Genomic DNA, 18,647 nt, shown 5'->3' with positions numbered 1-18,647 from the left:
ACAAAGAAAACAAGATAGAAGGTGACAGGACAATCTGACTTTGGGTGGTGGGTATGCAACATAATTGAATGACAAGATAACCTGGACTTGTTATCTTTGAATATATGTATCCTGATTTATTGATGTCACCCCATTAAAAAAATAAAATTATTAAAAAAAAAAAAAGGAAGCTGAATAAGATGCCAATAAGCATATGAAAGGGGCACAATCTCATTAGTCACCAGGAAAAGGCAAATAAAAACAAAGGTGTGTGTGTGTGTATATATATATATATATATATATATATATATATATATTTTTTTTTTTTTTTTTTTTTTTTTTTTGCATTTTTCTGAAGCTGGAAACAGGGAGAGACAGTCAGACAGACTCCCGCATGCGCCCGACCGGGATCCACCCGGCACGCTCACCAGGGGGCGACGCTCTGCCCACCAGGGGGCGATGCTCTGCCCATCCTGGGCGTCGCCATGTTGCAACCAGAGCCACTCTAGCGCCCGAGGCAGAGGCCACAGAGCCATCCCCAGCGCCCGGGCCATCTTTGCTCCAATGGAGCCTTGGCTGCGGGAGGGGAAGAGAGAGACAGAGAGGAAGGTGTGGCGGAGGGGTGGAGAAGCAAATGGGCGCTTCTCCTATGTGCCCTGGCCAGGAATCGAACCCGGGTCCTCCACATGCTAGGCCGACACTCTACCGCTGAGCCAACCGGCCAGGGCCAACAAGGGTATATTACTACATAACCATCAGGTTGGAAAAAACATCTAACTGTACCAAGGGCTGATGAAGTAGTACAGCAATAAGGGCTATTAAATGCTGAAGGGAGAGTAGATGAGCACAATCAGTTCTGAAAACCAGTTTAGCATGGTGTCTATCCATGGCTACCAGGATTCACGTATAAGGATCACAGCAGCATAGCTTGCCATAAGCCAAAAACTGTGCACAACTTCAAAGGTTTTTCAACAGTTAGAATGGGTAAACAGTGATATAATTCTACGTGTATTATACCGCAATGAAAATGAATGACTATAGCTACACACAACATGAAAGACCCTTACAAATATCATCTTGAGCAAAAAAGCAGCAAAACTACACATCAGGTAATTCTATTTCTATAAAGTTCAGAAACAGGCATTACTAAATTATATTTTTCAAGGAGGTATGCTTATGTATTAAAACTATATAGGAAAAAAAAGAAATGATTTTCATAAGAGTCATATAGTAGCTACAACTGAAGAAAGAGAAGGCCCTCTGGGGTGCTGGCCAAAGCCATCTCTAACATTTACAGGCAAGAGTACAAATACAGTGTGTCCGTAAAGTCATGGTGCACTTTTGACCAGTCACAGGAAAGCAACAAAAGACAATAAAAATGTGAAATCTGCACCAAATAAAAGGAAAACTCTCCCAGTTTCATATCTATTCAGTGTAATTCAATGTGAGCTTACACACAGATTTTTTAGGGCTCTTTAGGTAGCTATCCCCGATAGCCTCTACAGACTTGTCACTGACTGATGGCCTACCAGAACGGAGTTTCTCCACCAAACTGCCAGTTTCCTTCAACTGCTTATCCCACCGAGGAATGTTATTCCTATGTGGTGGCGCTTCATTATAAACGCGCCAATATTCACATTGCACTTTGGCCACGGATTCGAATTTAGCGAGCCACAGAACACACTGAACTTTCCTCTGTACCGTCCACATCTCGACTGGCATGGCCGTGGGCTGCTCCGCTGTATACACGGTGTTACGTCATCTTCTGCATATGAGCACATGCTGCCACATCATCCTACAGAAACTGGGAGGGTTTTCTTTTTATTTGGTGCAGATTTCACATTTCTATTGTCTTTTGTTGCTTTCCTGTGACCGGTCAAAAGTGCACCATGACTTTATGGACACAGTGTAGAGTCCTATATATAGCAATATGTCTAAATAGTTAAAAGATATGAAACAAGCTTATAAACTATGGAATAAAATATGTTTTCCCTCCTATCACCACAAATATGCCTTTATCTGCCTAGAAACCCAAATTCATACTGAGAATTTTTGGATTCCTCAGAGTTCCATGTGGAAACTAGATGGTGCAGGGAGAACTGGCCACTGGCCACCAGCCCACTACTCATATCCCCCTTCACCATCCCATACTGCCAAGGACTCACACACAAGCACAGCTGCCTCCATTCACAAGTCAAAGCTTCACCTCATACCCGACTCCCAGCAAACAGCCACCCTTAGGCCATCCCTTGGGCCTAGGGGTATATACAACCGCAGCTCAGTCTACCCTTAAAAAGACGGACTCTAGGAAAAGACTCACGCAGACCCTGGGAATAAGGTCTTGGGCCAGTTGGACACAGAATTCTGAAAGCATCGTCTAGGATAGAAGGGTTCAGGCTCCAAGTAGGCATGTCCCATATGCCCTACAGACTCATTGCCCATGGAAGAGGGCCAAAGAGGGCCTCTAAAGCATAGGGCTGGGCAGGGATACCTCTTGCCAGAAACAGTATTTCCCTAGAAACAGGTAACATTATATTTCTTAACCTGGACAGCAGCAACATGGCTACTTACTTTTTAATTATTTGTTAATTATAAAGTGTTATGTACTTTTCCACAAATAATGGGACTGATATCATGTGCCTGCTGATAGGATACACAATATCATGTTTTAGATACTCTTGCCAAAAACCTATAACATGATTCTAATCATCTGGATACAATCAGATCCAATCCATGGACTTGCTAAAAAAACAACAAAGCTAATTTCTTCTAAAATATGTCATAAATGGTAAAAAAAAAAAAAAAATTTAAAGCCACAAAACTATTCCATACTGAAAATAAAATGAAATAGATGTGAAACTACATAGTGTTCATGATCCTGATGAATTAGATTCTAGATCAGAGGGGGACACGCTATAAAGTACACTACTGGATAGCTGATTAAATTTAAATATGAACAACTGACATTATATCAGTGTTAAGTTTTCTTATCTCAGTAACTGTACTAGAGTTCTGGAAGAAAATGTCCTCATTCTTAGGAGATACATTCTGAAGAATTTAGGGATGAATGGTCACAAGGTCTGTAACTTATTCTCAAGTGGCTAAGCAAAAACAATATGTATATTATTAAATATAAATAATATGTAAGAGTGAAGCAAATATGGCCATAAAATAACAACTGATCAATCTAAAAGGGTATATGCACTTGTCTATCCTTGTAACCTTAATCTTTTAAAATATTTTCAAAATAAAAAGGTTTTAAAAATGTACTAAAGAGTTAAAAAAGGAGCTGTCAGCAGGAAGGGGAGAGGAATAAGATGACTGGATAAGAGGATAAGATAAAGACTTCTTGTTTATTCTTCCATCTTATTTGCATTTTTCAAATTCTGTTCATAGCCTCCCCTTAAAAAAATTCACTTAACTTTGGGGGGGGGGGGAGTCCTAGAATATTGAAAGGAAAACATCAGCAAATACAGAAATAAAAATGTTTGTCTTTAAATCACACCATGTTTGTCATCATCAAACAGTTACTCTGTAACATCAGCCCATAGAAGTGCTGCTCAAGTACACACCACAAGGAGTAACCCTCCCAATCCAATGGTTTGCACAGTAAGAGGCATAATTTACCATGATGTTAACATTCTACTTCCAGAACAACCACACATTTGTAACATGTTTTACAGCCTCCATTAGATAATCCAGAAAGTGGAGCACAGTTATCTCACTTTTGCTATTAAGAGAAATTCATTCATTTTAACAAACACTGGTGATATTATACAATGCCTTGCAGATGACATAGAGAAATGCTGGTTGTTGTCCTCAAGAAGGCAACGCAGCACACTGAAGAGGACTTGAACCACACAATAGCTATCTGATCTTGGTCAGTTATTTGACTTCTCTGAGATTGTGTTTTCTCACAGGTATATGGAGATGTCACCCAACAAACTTTAAGGACTATACTGTAAAAGCTGAGCATATATGTCAAGCATATAAGACAAGACAAACTCAATAAAAGGTAGCTATTTTATGAGTATTACAATTTAATTAAATAATGAAATAGAAAATATGCCCAACATTGTACAATTATGGGTATAACTACCATTGAAATCCCGATCACTCCAATATTCTAATCCAAGTAAATTCACTCTCCCTAAACACCAAATAATATATGCAACTGTTAGTGTGTGTGACCAAGAACTGCTCCCTAACGTACCTTTGGCAAATGCATAACTCTTTCAGGCACCAAGACAAAGAACACTGGGTCATAAGGTTCTTTATTCTCATTAACCAAGAAGGATTTTAGGTCAAGAAGTGATATACTCAGCCTGCACAAGATACTCTAACCTTATCTAAGGTCTGCCATCCAGGAATACATGTCCAAACTAGTCCAAAAGCTAAAGCCAGAGAGGTGTTTCCTTCAAATAATTTCCAACCTTCATTTGCAGCAAACATAAAATTTACTAAATTAAATTCATTCCAAACATTTCCTCTGTTTAGTAACAGAGATTTTCCTTATTACACTATATCCTTTAGTATGATATATATATAATCCCTTATATTATAATCCTTATATAATTTTATAACCTAATTTTAAGTCTTCCTTATTAGCAAGGTGACAATATTTCCTACTAAATAGTTGAATCCAAGCATCTGTGAAAGGTACCAACCAAAACTCAATAATTATAAAGAATAAAGCCATATTCCAAGCCTCTCATAGAAGTGACTCTTAATTTAAGTTGTTCACTAGCTTATGATGATGTGGGCACAAACAAAGGAGAAAGACATTTAAACATACTTACAGATAAATAACAGTTTAGAATAGTCACATATTATCCCTTGTGCATGGCCATCTCATACAATAAACAAACATGACATGTCATAATTGAACATGCAAATACCTGAAAGAGTGCCACCTGTCCTAGGATAGGCCACTTCAACATACACTTCGAACGTGGTCTCTGGGTTTTGCCTACAAAAGAAACAGATCATGATTACTGACAATTGAGGCAAAACAATTACAGAACACGTGGGCTGTGGTATAAAGCACGCCTTGATTAAAATCATTAGCTCCACAGCTCAATGGCTGTGAAATTCTGGACAAGTTACTCAACTTCTCTGAGCCATGCCTACCTAATCTAAAAAATGAAAACACCCAGAAAAATTACTGTGAAACTTAAGAAAAAAAAAACATAGACACAAACATTGTCTGGGTACAATGTCTGACCAATAATTGGCTAGCCGTTATTACAATTTTACAGGTGTCACATTTCCAATTTACACAGCTGGATCTCCAAAGCCAGAGGTAGAATTCTGAGGAAACTCAAAGCAAGGCAACACTAGCACAAAGGAGCCTTCTCTCTTATATTCCAGGATAAAACACTCATTTGATGAAGTTAACTTGCTTATTTACAGATTTGAAGACTGAAACAAAAGAAACAGTATCCTGTCGCACTAGACTGTTATGGGATAGGATCCTAACCTAAATGCAAGTGTTCCCACACAGGGGCACTTCACCTGTATTGGCCATTGCAAGCATATAAATGTTCATTATTATGTCCTTTTACCTTTTTATGTCATAAATATTTCATAATAAGTTTTTAAAAGATCACAGCACTAACAAAATGTTAACAGTTAATTCTAAGTGATGAGAACATCAGGGTTATATTATCTCTGCATTTTCTCTTTCTCTTTGATTCTAAAACTACAACAAAAAGATATTATTTCCAGATTGAATAAAAATCACTCAGCAGAAGAAAATGTTATACTTTCAATGCCTATAACTGAATTCTGCTTTAAACCTGACAACAAAGCTAAGAGAAGAAACCTTCTGAGTTGCCTAATCAGATCCAAAGTTTAATTTCAATCAAATAAATACCATGAATTTACCCAGTATATTTCACTTTTCATTATAACTCTATTAGCCTCATTCCATTCATATTGTAATCCTATGAGGTAGGTGCATCAGACTTTACCATCACCATACAGGTGAGGAGCCTAAAGCAAAGCTCCTAAGTGACTTGTCAGTGGGAACACTGCTACTTAGAAATGCAGCCAGAACCAGAATTCACACCTCCTGGCACTCACATTCTGTTTCACTGATTCGAAGGCAAACTTTTTTCCCCATATTTTCACATTTCTTATGATCTATTGCACCTTACAATTCTACATGGCAACATTTCTTTTCTCTCTTGATAATACAAAATAACAGAATTTCTTATAAACAATGGCATCTTAGCTTGTGTTTAGTCAATCAGGAATCAAATTATTTCTCTTGTGAAGGATCATAATTTCTTCACTGAATAGAAACTTAGGCTTTTGCTTTATGTAAATACTTATTGCTAGAAAAATTTGGCTGTTCTAAAATTCAAGGTTTTTCTGTACACCTTGTGAAATAGAATTTAAAAATTAGACACTAGGCCTGACTTGTGGTGGCGTAGTGGATAAAGTGTTGACCTGGAACACTGAGGTCGCCGGTTTGAAACTCTGGGCTTGCCTGGTCAAGGTATGATACATATGGGATTTGATGCTTCCTATTCCTCTCCCTCCATTCTCTCCCTTCTCTCTCTCCCATTCTCTCTCTCTCTAACCTCTCTAAAATGAATTAATTAATAAAAAAAATTTAATAAAAATTAGACATTAGGCCCTGGCTGGTTGGCTCAGTGGTAGAGTGTCAGCCCAGCATATAGACATCCTGGGTTTGGTTCCCAGTCAAGCACATAGGAGAAGGGACCATCTGCTCTCCACACCTCCCCCTTCTCTCTCTCTCTTTTCTCTCTATCTCTTCCCCTCCCTCAGCCATGGCTCAGTTGGAGCAAGTTGGCCCCGTTGCGCTGAGTATGGCTCCATGACCGCGCCTCAGGCGCTAAAATAGCTGGGTTGCTGGAGCAATAGAGCAATTGGCCCAGACCGGCAGAGCATCACCTGGTAGAGGGCTTGCCATGTGGATCCCAGTTAGGGTGCATGCAGGAGTCTATCTAACTGCCTGCCCACTTCTCACTTAAGAAAAAAAAACTAGACACTAAATCAGAATATCTTATTTAAAAATGAAATGAAAGGGCACATAGGAGAAGTGCCCATTTGCTTCCCCCCCCCCCACCACGTCCTTCCTCTCTATCTCTCTCTTCCCCTCCCGCAGCCAAGGCTCCATTGGAGCAAAGATGGCCCGGGCGCTGGGGATGGCTCCTTGGCCTCTGCCCCAGGCGCTAGAGTGGCTTTGGTCGCGGCAGAGCGACGCCCCGGAGGGGCAGAGCATCGCCCCCTGGTGGGCAGAGCTTCGCCCCTGGTGGGCGTGCCGGGTGGATCCCGGTCGGGCACATGCGGGAGTCTGTCTGACTGTCTCTCCCTGTTTCCAGCTTCAGAAAAATACAAAAAAAAAAAAAAAAAAAAGAAATGAAACAAAGTAAACTGAAGTTTTAAGAGCTTTTTTGTGTGCTTTTTCTTGCCAGAGGGTACAAAAAGACCTATAAAGTCAGCATCCTTTGACCACTAAACCTTTGTGGAAAATACCACATGGAAACATCCTTTTCATTCAAATGACCTCAAAGAACAGTGTTTGATAAAAGAAGGAATGTTCTAAGGTCACCTGAAGAACACTAGGAAGAGTCCTTCTAAAACCTAAATAAATCCTTCTTAAGTCTATTTTGCAACTAGCTGAATTTTACCTCAGAATTTCATTCCTCTAGATTAAGCTAAGAGTTACTGCCTCACTCTAAAGTCTAAAGTGTACTAATAACAAAACTACATAAGTTTCTTCCTCAATTCAAATAGCTTCGAGAGTTCCATTATATGGAGCCAAAGACTGTGACAGGCTCTTTGAAAAGACAAAAAGAAAAGCAAAAGCTGACTACCACACTAAGAACAATTTAGACTATCATTATCAGTTATAGTCATGCTCATCCATGATCACTTACATGTTGCCCTGTAGAAGTGGTGACTAATGTTGTGACAAGTTATATAACATACCAACAAATATTCATAAGTTATTTTAAGGGCCAGTGAAACCAATGCAGCTGGAAGCATTTTCTATTTCTCTGCAAATCAAAAAATAAATTTAAAAAGTATGTTCTCTAAATGCAAATTGCTAAGTGACTCTTAATATTTTCATTAACCTTATGAACAATTAAGACTACAATAGTTTCCAGAGAATCTTTGGGACTACCTGAGACTTCTTATATCTTCCTTCTGTTACTCTTCAAGATGCTCAATATTTTTAACTACCTGACTAAAGGAACTGAACATCCATTTTCTGTTCTATTAACACTAACTACTAATTCAGTACATGTAATGATGCTGAGAATACCATATTCTGAGCCAATTTTCCAATATGGACCCAAGTTTTCCCAGATCACTTCATGCTATAACTTAACATATTACCATGGAAATATCCTGGTTCTGCCATGATATCCCATTATTAATTGCCTTACACTCCTATATCTCCATGATCTGGGACCCTACCCCATCTGGCAAGCATCTTTTGTTCACCACCCATGCTCACCTCCCGCAGTCCTGTAACCTAAGAGGCAGCCAGAACTAACAGTAGCCCTCTGAACAAACCATGCTGATTCTCCAATAGTAACATAATTACCTAACTACTGCCACTACTTACTGTTTCCTATATGCCAGGCATGATCCTAAGCACTTCAAATACATTATTTCAGTTAATGTTCAACAACTGTAAAAGTATTACCCCCAGTTCAGAGATGAAGACACTAACTCAAAGGGTAAACTGGCCAAAATCAAAGCAAGAGTGTATCAGAATCAGCACGGATCATCCAAGCCTTCCCAATGGCCCTCACTCAGAGCCCGGACTGGGGTAGGTGCCCCTCCTCTACCCTCCCAGGGCACCCTGTGCTTCCGTCCTCTTGCAGCTCTTCCCACAGTCAACCCTGACGCAATTACAATTCCCTGCGAGCTTTTAAAAGTCCTGATTCCCTGGTCATACCCCAGGACAATTAAATTAGAATCTCCAGGGATTGGTGTTTTTTAAAGCTCCCCAACTTATTCCAATGTGTGCCAAGGTAGAGAACCACCAATGTACCTCTGATTAAATATTGTCCTCTCACTAGACTGGTAGCTCCTTGAGGGCACCAACTATCTTATAACCCCAGTTGCACACCTGGCACAATAAATGTTTGATGAATGAGATTTCCTCCAACATCTGACATGCAGTTGCCAGTTTCCATAACTGCTTCTCTCTCTCTCTCTCTCTCTCTCTCTCTGACAGGAAGTAATTTGCTGAATACACACCACTGTTACTCTTTAAAGGTGTTTTCCTTTGGAGTCAAAGGTATGAATAAGTCACACCTGCTGACAACAGCCTCAGCCCTTAAATATGAAAAAATGACATACAAACAGCTAAAATGTGTTTTAGGTCGGCTCAGTTCTTACTTCTGGGAGAATGTCGCCAGAAAGTAAGCCAAGAGAGCGTTTCTATTCAACACCCCTCTTAGGACACAGTTCTCAGTGATCCCCTGGAAGGGCCACGCTCAGTGCTCAGGGCCTTTTCTCAGAAAGATTAAGTACACCCAGCTTGAAGTCAAGAAACAGACAAAGGCTTTGACAATATTCAGGCAGCAGGAAAGCTTAATGGTTTTGTTTTGTCTTTTTTTTTTTTTTTTAGAGCATCATGCTATTGATCACTCTGCTGGATCATCAGCTTTCAATTAGGATCTACTTTTCTTCAATTACAACATGTTATGAGCTTAGGAGAAAAATTTAACACTCACTCTTTACAAAATGAATCTTTGCTGCATATGGTAACCATGCCGTAATACTAGGCCTTCATCCCCTTTATGTGTTACTTAGAGCCACAAACTGAAACACACAGTGGAGGACCTCTTACTCATTTCACAGCAGTCAAATCTTCAAACCAGCTAGTATTCAAACAAAATAGCCACCTATTCTCTATAGACTGGAGTAATGATTTGACTTCAGCACACTGTTTCTTTAATTACAAACTTATATACTGAGGGGGCTAAGGTATAACATTTCAATATCCACACCAATTGAACTGTCTTAAAGTTGACAACACAGTCAAAAGAAACTGCATATACTTCAGAACATGCTGGCAAACATCACCTAATAAACATTGATTCCTTTAAGCTAGACAAACAAGGAAAAAGGCAGTGTTAATATTTCCAACAAGTCTCCATTTGTTTTAGTGGACTCTGAAATTAAAGCCCTTTTTCCAGGCTGAAAATGCTGTATCAAAGGGTGCTTTCTAACCCATAACAAGTTAACACCTCCATAGAAGAATGTAGTCATTGTTGAAACTTGTTAGAAAATGATTAACTTAGTTGTGTAATTATACAAACAAGTCGTTTCAAGATTTTACACTTTGCTTTTCATTTCTAATAATGCTCTCAGGATAAGATTAATAAAGATACACAGAGACTGCTGTGAGAGGAGTTACAAAGTTTTACCTTTCCACATATCCCTAGGAAAGAGCCTTATGCCACAATGTGCAAAGCAAGTTCATGGGGAAAAGTTTAGTTGCGTTCCAAGCAGAAAACAGCCTGCACACCCCTCAGCAACGTGCAGTAGTACCCCATACGGTTTTAAGAAATTCTCTACTGATGACTTCTGGACAAGATGGCAGCATAGATGAACACAGCATTCACTTCCTCCCACACCACTTCAAAGTTACAACTCAACTACAGAACAACTATCATTCAGGAATGCCTGAAATAGAGCTGAATGGAAGTCCTATAACTAGAGATTTCAAGAAGAAGCCACACAGACACTGGAAGGAGGGGCAGAATGGACTGGTCCCACGCCCACGTGTGGCAGATAAAAATTGGGAGTCATATTTTGGCTGTGGAGGGCCCCCCTGAGATCTGAGAGGTCCTAGCCCCACAACAGGCCTATGGTTCCAGTGCCAAGAAAAGAAGTCCCCGTAACTTCTAGCTGTAAAAACGAGTGGGGATTGTGGCTAAGTGAGATGGAGGGCTGCTAGAGTCCCAGGAGTCCCTCCTAAAGAGCCCACACATGGATTTGCTCGAACTCACTCACTCTAAGCTCCAGCACTCGGACTTTAGCTTGAAAGACACTAGAGATATACAGTGAGGAACTGAATTGTCCAGCATCAAGCTGAGAGCTGGGGGCTGCTTTCTCCCTGACAAAAGTGCTGGCAGAGAACAGTGTTCCTTTGATGAGCCCCCTCTCCGTACACAGCCGGCAGGTGGGTGCCATAAGTGAGATTCAAACAACCTGGCTCACAATGTTTGCCCCACACAGGTGATTCTGAGGAACCGTCCCATTTTCAGGACAAACAAGCTGTTTCCAGTGGCTTTTCCATACTAATGGCCTGTCATGGCTCATACTTCAGATTTTCCTAAGATCTCTCAAACAAGCAGTCTCTCTCTCACTAAGTTGCCCCAGCCCTGGCCATAGCAGCAGCCAGCCTTGGTTCACAGCTTAGCCTCTCCTGGGCACCTCCAAACCCAGTACAAGGAGCAGCTATCTACAGACTGCTTTGTAGCTCATGCCAGGTGGCCCCAGGCAGAACACAGGATACAGATGATCTTCACCTGCACTTTCCCAGGAAGCCCACAGCCAGTATACTCAGTGGACAGCATCAGACCATATCAAAGCCTCCTCTTTCCTAACTTTTCCTCTGCTCCTACTGAAAATATAGTCCTACATTGGACAGAGCAAGGTAGATGTCTATATTGGCGATGGCCCAGTATGGGGTGTCAGACCCTGGGCAGGATGAGGAAATGTCCCTACAAAGCAGTAACCTGATAGGGAATTTCAGAACATGAGCAGGTAGGAGTCTATCTGGCCGAGGGGTGGCCTGGCAAACGATGTCAAATCTGAATGTGAGTGAGGAAGGTACCCACGCAGGGTAGCAGCCTGGTATGGGGAGCCAGGACTCAAATGGGGTGAGAAGGGCATTCATGCATAGGGTGGCCAGGCCTGGGCTGAAACACAAGTGGGGTGAGAAGGGTGCCCCATAAAGGGACATGGATGTCAGAGCCCAAGAGGATGAAAAGCATGTCCAAGCACAAGGACACCCTAGAGTGGGGTATGGAACCCCAGGTGGAGTGAGAGGGTTGACCATGTAGGATTGGGTGAGGCTTGTCCAGCATGGTAGAAGTCAGAGTCCATGCTGGGCGAGTAGGGCACCCACAGGGCAGTGGGGAGGGCAGGGGCATGTCAAACCACCACAGTGGGGACTATGATCCTAGCAAAGCAAAGTCAGAGAAGAGAGCATCCATCTTCATGGGGTGGGGATGAAGGGGCAGTGTGTCTGACTGGAGCCCAAGACCAGCAAGGGAGAGCCTGCTTTCTCACAGCTGAAGTGAGCAGAAAGCTAGAATGGACTCTCTGGAGTTGGATTTGAATTGGAGATTAGTATGAACTCAAGGTTCTTAATAAATATATAAAGAAACAGAATGTAAATGTAAGCTGACTTGTAACACACACATATTTCTTGGCTCTGTTTATTGGCAGAGCCTGGCAGCAGCCACCCCAAGAGCAAAGAGCATGATACTAGCCCTTGACTTCCAAATACAATTCTCCTCTAAAAGGAACCAGGGTTCTTAGAGAAATAGCTGACTCCAGGGCTGGGGCTGAGAAAGTACAAGATTAGTTTGTCTTATTATTCCATAAAGCAAAGAAGTGCTCAAAGAATGATGGAGACATGTCAAAAAGACCACCTTGGAGAAGCTCCCAATGGCCACACCTGGGGTAATTTGAGCATCAGAATCAATAATTATATTAACAGATTATTAACCGTTCAAATAAACTCTGAAACCACGAGTCCACATTAGTAAATAAATTGAAAATTTAATGAGAAACGGAGCATGGTTTCAAAGTGCCTTCTCACAAAACACTAATGATAAGAGAGGAAAAAGTAAGTTTTCAGTGTAGAAGTTTGACAAAACTACCTTAATCAAGTCTTCACAGCCATCACCATCAGTAATGGGACAAACTGCTAGGATACAATGAGAAAAAGACAGCAGTACTCCCAGATATTCCTGCCAAAATGCTTAACCTGAATCTCATCATGAGGAAACAACAGACAAATTCAAACTGAGAGATCTTCTAAAAGATGTAATCTGGGCTACAATCTTCAAAAGTGTCAAGGTCATGAGAATCCAGGAAAGACTAAAGATCTCTTCTAGACTGAAGGAAACTAAAGAGATATGATAACTAAATGCAACTTGTGATTCTGAACTGGATCCCTTTTACCACAGTAAAAAATATGGCCCTGGCCGGTTGGCTCAGTGGTAGAGTGTAGGCCTAGCGTGCAGGAGTCCCAGGTTTGATTCCCGGCCAGGGCACACAGAAGCGCCCATCTGCTTCTCCACCCCTCCCCCTCTCCTTCCTCTCTGTCTCTCTCTTACCCTCCCACAGCCAAGGCTCCATTGGAGCAAAGTTAGCCCGGGCGCTGAGGATGGCTCTGTGGCCTCTGCCTCAGGCGCTAGAATGGCTCTGATTGTGGCAGAGCGATGCTCCAGATGGACAGAGCATCGCCCCCTGGTGGGCATACCAGGTGGATCCCGGTCGGGCGCATGCAGGAGTCTGTCTGACTGCCTCCCTGTTTCCAACTTCAGAAAAGTACAAAAAAAAAAAAAAAAAACCTGGTTTTTTGCCCTAGCTGGTTGGCTCAGTGGTAGAGCATCAGCCTGGCGTGTAGATGTCGGGGGTTGATTCCTGGTCACACAGAAGAGACCATCAGCTTCACCATGCCTCCCCCTTCTTTCTCTCCCTTGACCTCCTGCAGCCATGGCTTGACTGATTCGAGCAAACTGGTCTCGGGCACTGAGGATGGCTCCATGGCCTCACCTTAGGTGCTTAAAAATAAATGGGTTGGTTGCAGGGCAATGAAGCAAGGGCCCCAGATGGGTAGAGTATCACCCCCTAGAGGGCTTGCCGGGTAGATCACGATCAGGGCCCATGTAGGAGTCTGTCTCTTTGCCTTCCCTTCTCACTAAAAAAAAAAGAAGGAAAAAAAAAGTTTTGTTTGGTTTGGGTTTTTTAGTTCTTTATATTGTACTGCCAACTTCTGCCAACTTTTCTGTAAGATTCTGGTCGTTGAAAAAAATAACCATTTATTAATACTAATTTCCATGGCCTGTCTTTTACCAAGACAAGGATCACATGAGGTTCTATGGAAAAAACCCTAGACTAACTAGCAGAAGGCCTGGGTTCAATTCCCTTAACTAGCTATGGGATTAGAGCAAACCATTTAACCTTTCATGCACCAGCTTCGTCTCCATCAAGGGTCCCCAAACTTTTTACACAGGGGGCCAGTTCACTGTTCCTCAGACCGTCGTTGGAGGGCCGCCACATACAGTACTCCTCTTACTAACCACCAATGAAAGAGGTGCCCCTTCCAGAAGTGCGGCAGGGGGCCGGATAAATGGCCTCAGGGGGCTGCAAGCGGCCCGCGGGCCGTAGTTTGGGGACGCCTGTTCCATCAAGAGATAATACCTGCCCTGCTCTTCTTAAAAGTTGTTTCAGGGATCAAATGACAGAAAAATGAGAAAATGCTTTCTTTGTATACCAAAAGATACTAAACTAACATAAAAGGTAGTATCATTTATTATAAAAAATAAAATGACCTCTCCTTACCAATGATAGTTTGTGTGTGTTTTTTTTTATTTTTTATTTTTATGTGCCTTGACCGCGGGCCTTCAGCAGACCAAGTAACCCCTTGCTTGAACCAGCGATGTTGGGCTCAAGCTGGTGAACTCTTGCTCAAACCAGATGAGCCCTCGCTCAAGCCGGCGACCTCAGGTCTCGAACCTGGGTCCTCCGCATCCCAGTCCGACACTCTATCCACTGCGCCACCGCCTGGTCAGGCCCAATGATTTCAAAGACTCAAAACTCTTAAGCTTTCAAAAACTGTTACTAAAAGCAATCCAGAAAATAAGGAACTGTCCATTTCAGTGAAGTGTCAATATATTAAGGTCTTTGGCCCATTTTTAAATCAGGTTGTTTTGTCAAGTTTTAGGAGTTCTCTGCAGCCTGACCAGGCGGTGGCACAGTGGATAGAGTGTCAAACTGGGATGCAGAGGACCCAGGTTTGAAGCACCGAGGATTGCCAGCTTGAGCATGGGATCATAGACATGACCCCATGGTTGCTGGCTTGAAGCCCAAGGTAGCTGGCTTGAGCAAGGGGTTACTCACTCTGCTGTAGCTCCCCCACCCCCAGTCAAAGCACATATGAGAAAGCAATCAATGAACAACTAAGGAGACTAAGGAGCCTAAACAAAGAGTTGATGCTTCTCATCTCTCTCCCTTCCTGTCTATCTGTCCTTCTCTATCTCTCTCTCTGTCTCTGTCACACACAAAAATAAAGAGTTCTCCATATATTTTGGATAAGTTCTTTATCAAATGTGTCTTTTACAAATATTTTTCCAGTCCATGGATGTCCTTTCATTTTCTTGACATTGTCTTTGATAAAGTGCTAGTTTCTTAATTTTTTTTTTTTTTTTTTTTTTTTTTGCATTTTTCTGAAGTTGGAAACGGGGAGGCAGTCAGACAGACTCCCGCATGCGCCCGACCGGGATCCACCCAGCTTGCCCACCAGGGGGCAATGCTCTGCCCATCTGGGGCATCGCTCTGCCACAATCAGAGCCATTCTAGCGCCTGAGGCAGAGGCCACAGAGCCATCCTCAGAGCCTGGGCCAACTTTTGCTCCAATGGAGCCTTGGCTGCGGGAGGGGAAGAGAGAGACAGAGAGGAAGGAGAGGGGGAGGGGTGGAGAAGCAGATGGATGCTTCTCCTGTGTGCCCTGGCCGGAAATCGAACCCGGGACTCCTGCAGGCCAGGCCGACGCTCTGCCACTGAGCCAACCGGCCAGGGCCTAGTTTCTTAATTTTAATGAAGTCCAGCTTATCAATTCTTTCATGGATTGTACCTGTGGTATTGTATCTAAAAAAGTCACTGCCGCCTGACCACGCGGTGGCGCAGTGGATAGAAAACTGGACTGGGATGCAGAGGACCCGGGTTCGAGACCACGAGGTCGCCAGCTTGAGCACGGGCTCATCTGGTTTGAGCAAAGCCCACCAGCTTGAACCCAAGGTTGCTGGCTCGAGCAAGGGGTTACTCGGTCTGCTGAAGGCCCACGGTCAAGGCACATATGAGAAAATCAATGAACAACTAAGGTGTTGCAACACGCAATGAAAAACTAATGATTGATGCTTCTCATCTCTTTGTTCCTGTCTGTCTGTCCCTATCTATCCCTCTCTCTGACTCACTCTCTCTGTAAAAAATAAATAAATAAATAAATAAGTCACTGCCATACCCCAGGTCATCTAGGTTTTCTCCAATGTTATCATCTGGGAGTTTTATAGTTTTAACTGCATATAATATATATATATAATACATAATATATAATAAAATAGTGTTTAACATTTAGTTCATAATCCATTCTGAGTTAATTTTTAGGAAAAGTGTGAGGAAGGTCTGTGTTTAGATTCAGTTTTTTGCATGTGGATGTCCAGTTGTTCTAGTACTGTTTGTTAAAAAGTCTGTCGTTGCTCCCCTTTAATGTCTTTGCTCTTTTCACAAAGATTAGTGACTATATTTATATGGGTCTATTTCTGGGCTCTCTATTCTGTTCCATTTATCCATTTGTCTGTTCTTTCACCAATACCATCCTGTGTTGGTTCCTGTGGTTTTATAGTAAATCTTAAAGCCAGTTTAGTGTCAGTTCTCTCTCTTCTTTTCCTTCTACAGCCTGTTGGCTATCCTGGGTCTTTTGCCTCTTCATAGAGACTTTATAATCAGTTTGTCAATATCCACACAATAACTTACTGAGATTGTGACTGTGATTGTATTGGATATAGAGTATACAATAGGGTATTACTTTACTAGAGAATAATTAGCCCTAGATTGAGTATTGCTACAGTCCCACCTAACAAATCATAAAAGCAAAACCCAGAGGGATAAAACTCTTTCAAAGTAACTTAACTGACAAACTATATGAAATAATAGTTTTCAAGACATCAGGCAACAAAGCACAGTAATCCCTTGAAAGATGGAAGACAAATGAAGTGAACTGGGTAAAAAAGGTGACAGGATTAAGAAGTACAAATTGGCAGTTACAAAATAGTCACAGATTGCAAAGTACAGTTTAGGGAATATAAGTCAATAATATTGTAACTATGTATGGTGTCAGGTGACTACTAGACTTAAAAGTAGGATTACATCATAAGTTATATAAATGTCTACCATTATGATGTACACCTGAAACTAATATAATATTGAATGTTAACTGTAATTGAAAAAAAATTGTTTTAATTTTTTATAGAAAGAAAACAATGAGATGAGCCTACAATTACTTCAGATAAGCCTTGAGTAATCCCAAGAATACTTATAAGAATATGAATATACCCATAACCCAAAAAGGTAAAATATACAATGTCTGGCAGTCAATAAAAATTACGAGGCATGCAAAGAATCAGGAAATATAACCCATAATGAGGAGAAAAAAAAATCAACTGAAGCCAAACTAGAATTGACACAGATGTTAGAATCCACACAGGACAGTTATTATAACTGTATTCCACATGGTCAAAAAGCTAGAAACCTTTGAGAGATTAAAAAAAATCAATTTCCAGAGATAAAAATTATAATGTATGAGGTGTTTTTTTAATACACTAAATGGGATTAATGACAGAATAAATACTGCAGGAGAAAAGATTAGTGAACTTTAAGAAATTGTTGTAGAGCCTGACCTGTGGTGGCGCAGTGGATAAAGCCTCAACCTGGAATGCTGAAGTCATTGGTTCAAAGTCCTGGGTTTGCCCGGTCAAGGCACATACAACAAGCACATATGAACAACTAAAGTAAAGTAACTATGAGTTGATACTTCTTATTCCCCCACTTCTTTCTCTCCTCTCACTGTAAAATCAAGAAATAAAATCTTTAAAAAAAATTTAGAAATTATCTAAGATGAAACACAGAGAAAAGGACTCAAAACAAACAAAAAAGAATATCACTGACCTATGGGACAATTTCAAGCAGCCTAATATATCAGTAACTGGAATCTCCAAAAGGGGAAGGTGGCAGAAAGAATATTTGAAGGAAATGATCATCAAAAACTTTCAAAATTGGCCCTGGCCAGTTGGCTCAGTGGTAGAGTGTAGGCCTGGAGTGCAGGAGTCCCGGGTTCAATTCCCGGCCAGGACACACAGGAGAAGCGCCCATCTGCTTCTCCACCCCTCCCCCTCTCCTTCCTCTCTGTCCCTCTCTTCCCCTCCCGCAGCCAAGGCTCCATTGGAGCAAAGTTGGCCCAGGCACTGAGGATGGCTCTGTGGCCTCTGCCTCAGGTGCTAGAATGGCTCTGGTTGCAACAGAGCAACGCCCCAGATGGGCAGAGCATCGCCCCCTGGTGGGCATGCCGAGTGGATCCCGGTCGGGCGCATGCGGGAGTCTGTCTGACTGCCTCCCCGTTTCCAGCTTCAGAAAAATACAGAAAAAAAAAACCTTTCAGAATTTTAGGAAAATTATAAATGCACAGCTCCAGAAAGCTCAATAAACCACAAGCACAAGTAACATGAAAAAATCTAAGGCACGTCATAATCATCTTGTTCAAAACCAGTAATAAAGTGAAAGTCTTTAAAAGCAGAATTAAAAAAAACATGTTACATTCAAGGAACAAAGACTTTTTTAAAATTTTATTTGATATGGAGGATCAAAGATTAGAATGA

General features: G+C 41.6%; 1 protein-coding gene across 11 annotated transcripts in view; it reads right to left on the bottom strand.

Annotated features, from left to right (window-relative positions):
* Positions 1-18,647, bottom strand: part of DENND1A (DENN domain containing 1A) — a 499,929-nt gene that overhangs the window by 456,341 nt on the left and 24,941 nt on the right. For 10 of the 11 annotated variants that reach the window (XM_066256260.1, XM_066256258.1, XM_066256259.1 and 7 more), the window contains exon 2: positions 4,878-4,948. In XM_066256260.1, coding sequence (XP_066112357.1) covers positions 4,878-4,948 — 71 coding nt within the window. Of the gene's footprint in view, positions 1-4,877; positions 4,969-18,647 lie in introns of those variants that run through there. The other variant, XM_066256269.1, reaches the window with a different exon arrangement.

Source organism: Saccopteryx bilineata, chromosome 2, assembly GCF_036850765.1.
Source record: "Saccopteryx bilineata isolate mSacBil1 chromosome 2, mSacBil1_pri_phased_curated, whole genome shotgun sequence".
Taxonomy (NCBI): domain Eukaryota; kingdom Metazoa; phylum Chordata; class Mammalia; order Chiroptera; family Emballonuridae; genus Saccopteryx; species Saccopteryx bilineata.
This window is presented reverse-complemented; position numbering and strand designations above follow the sequence as displayed.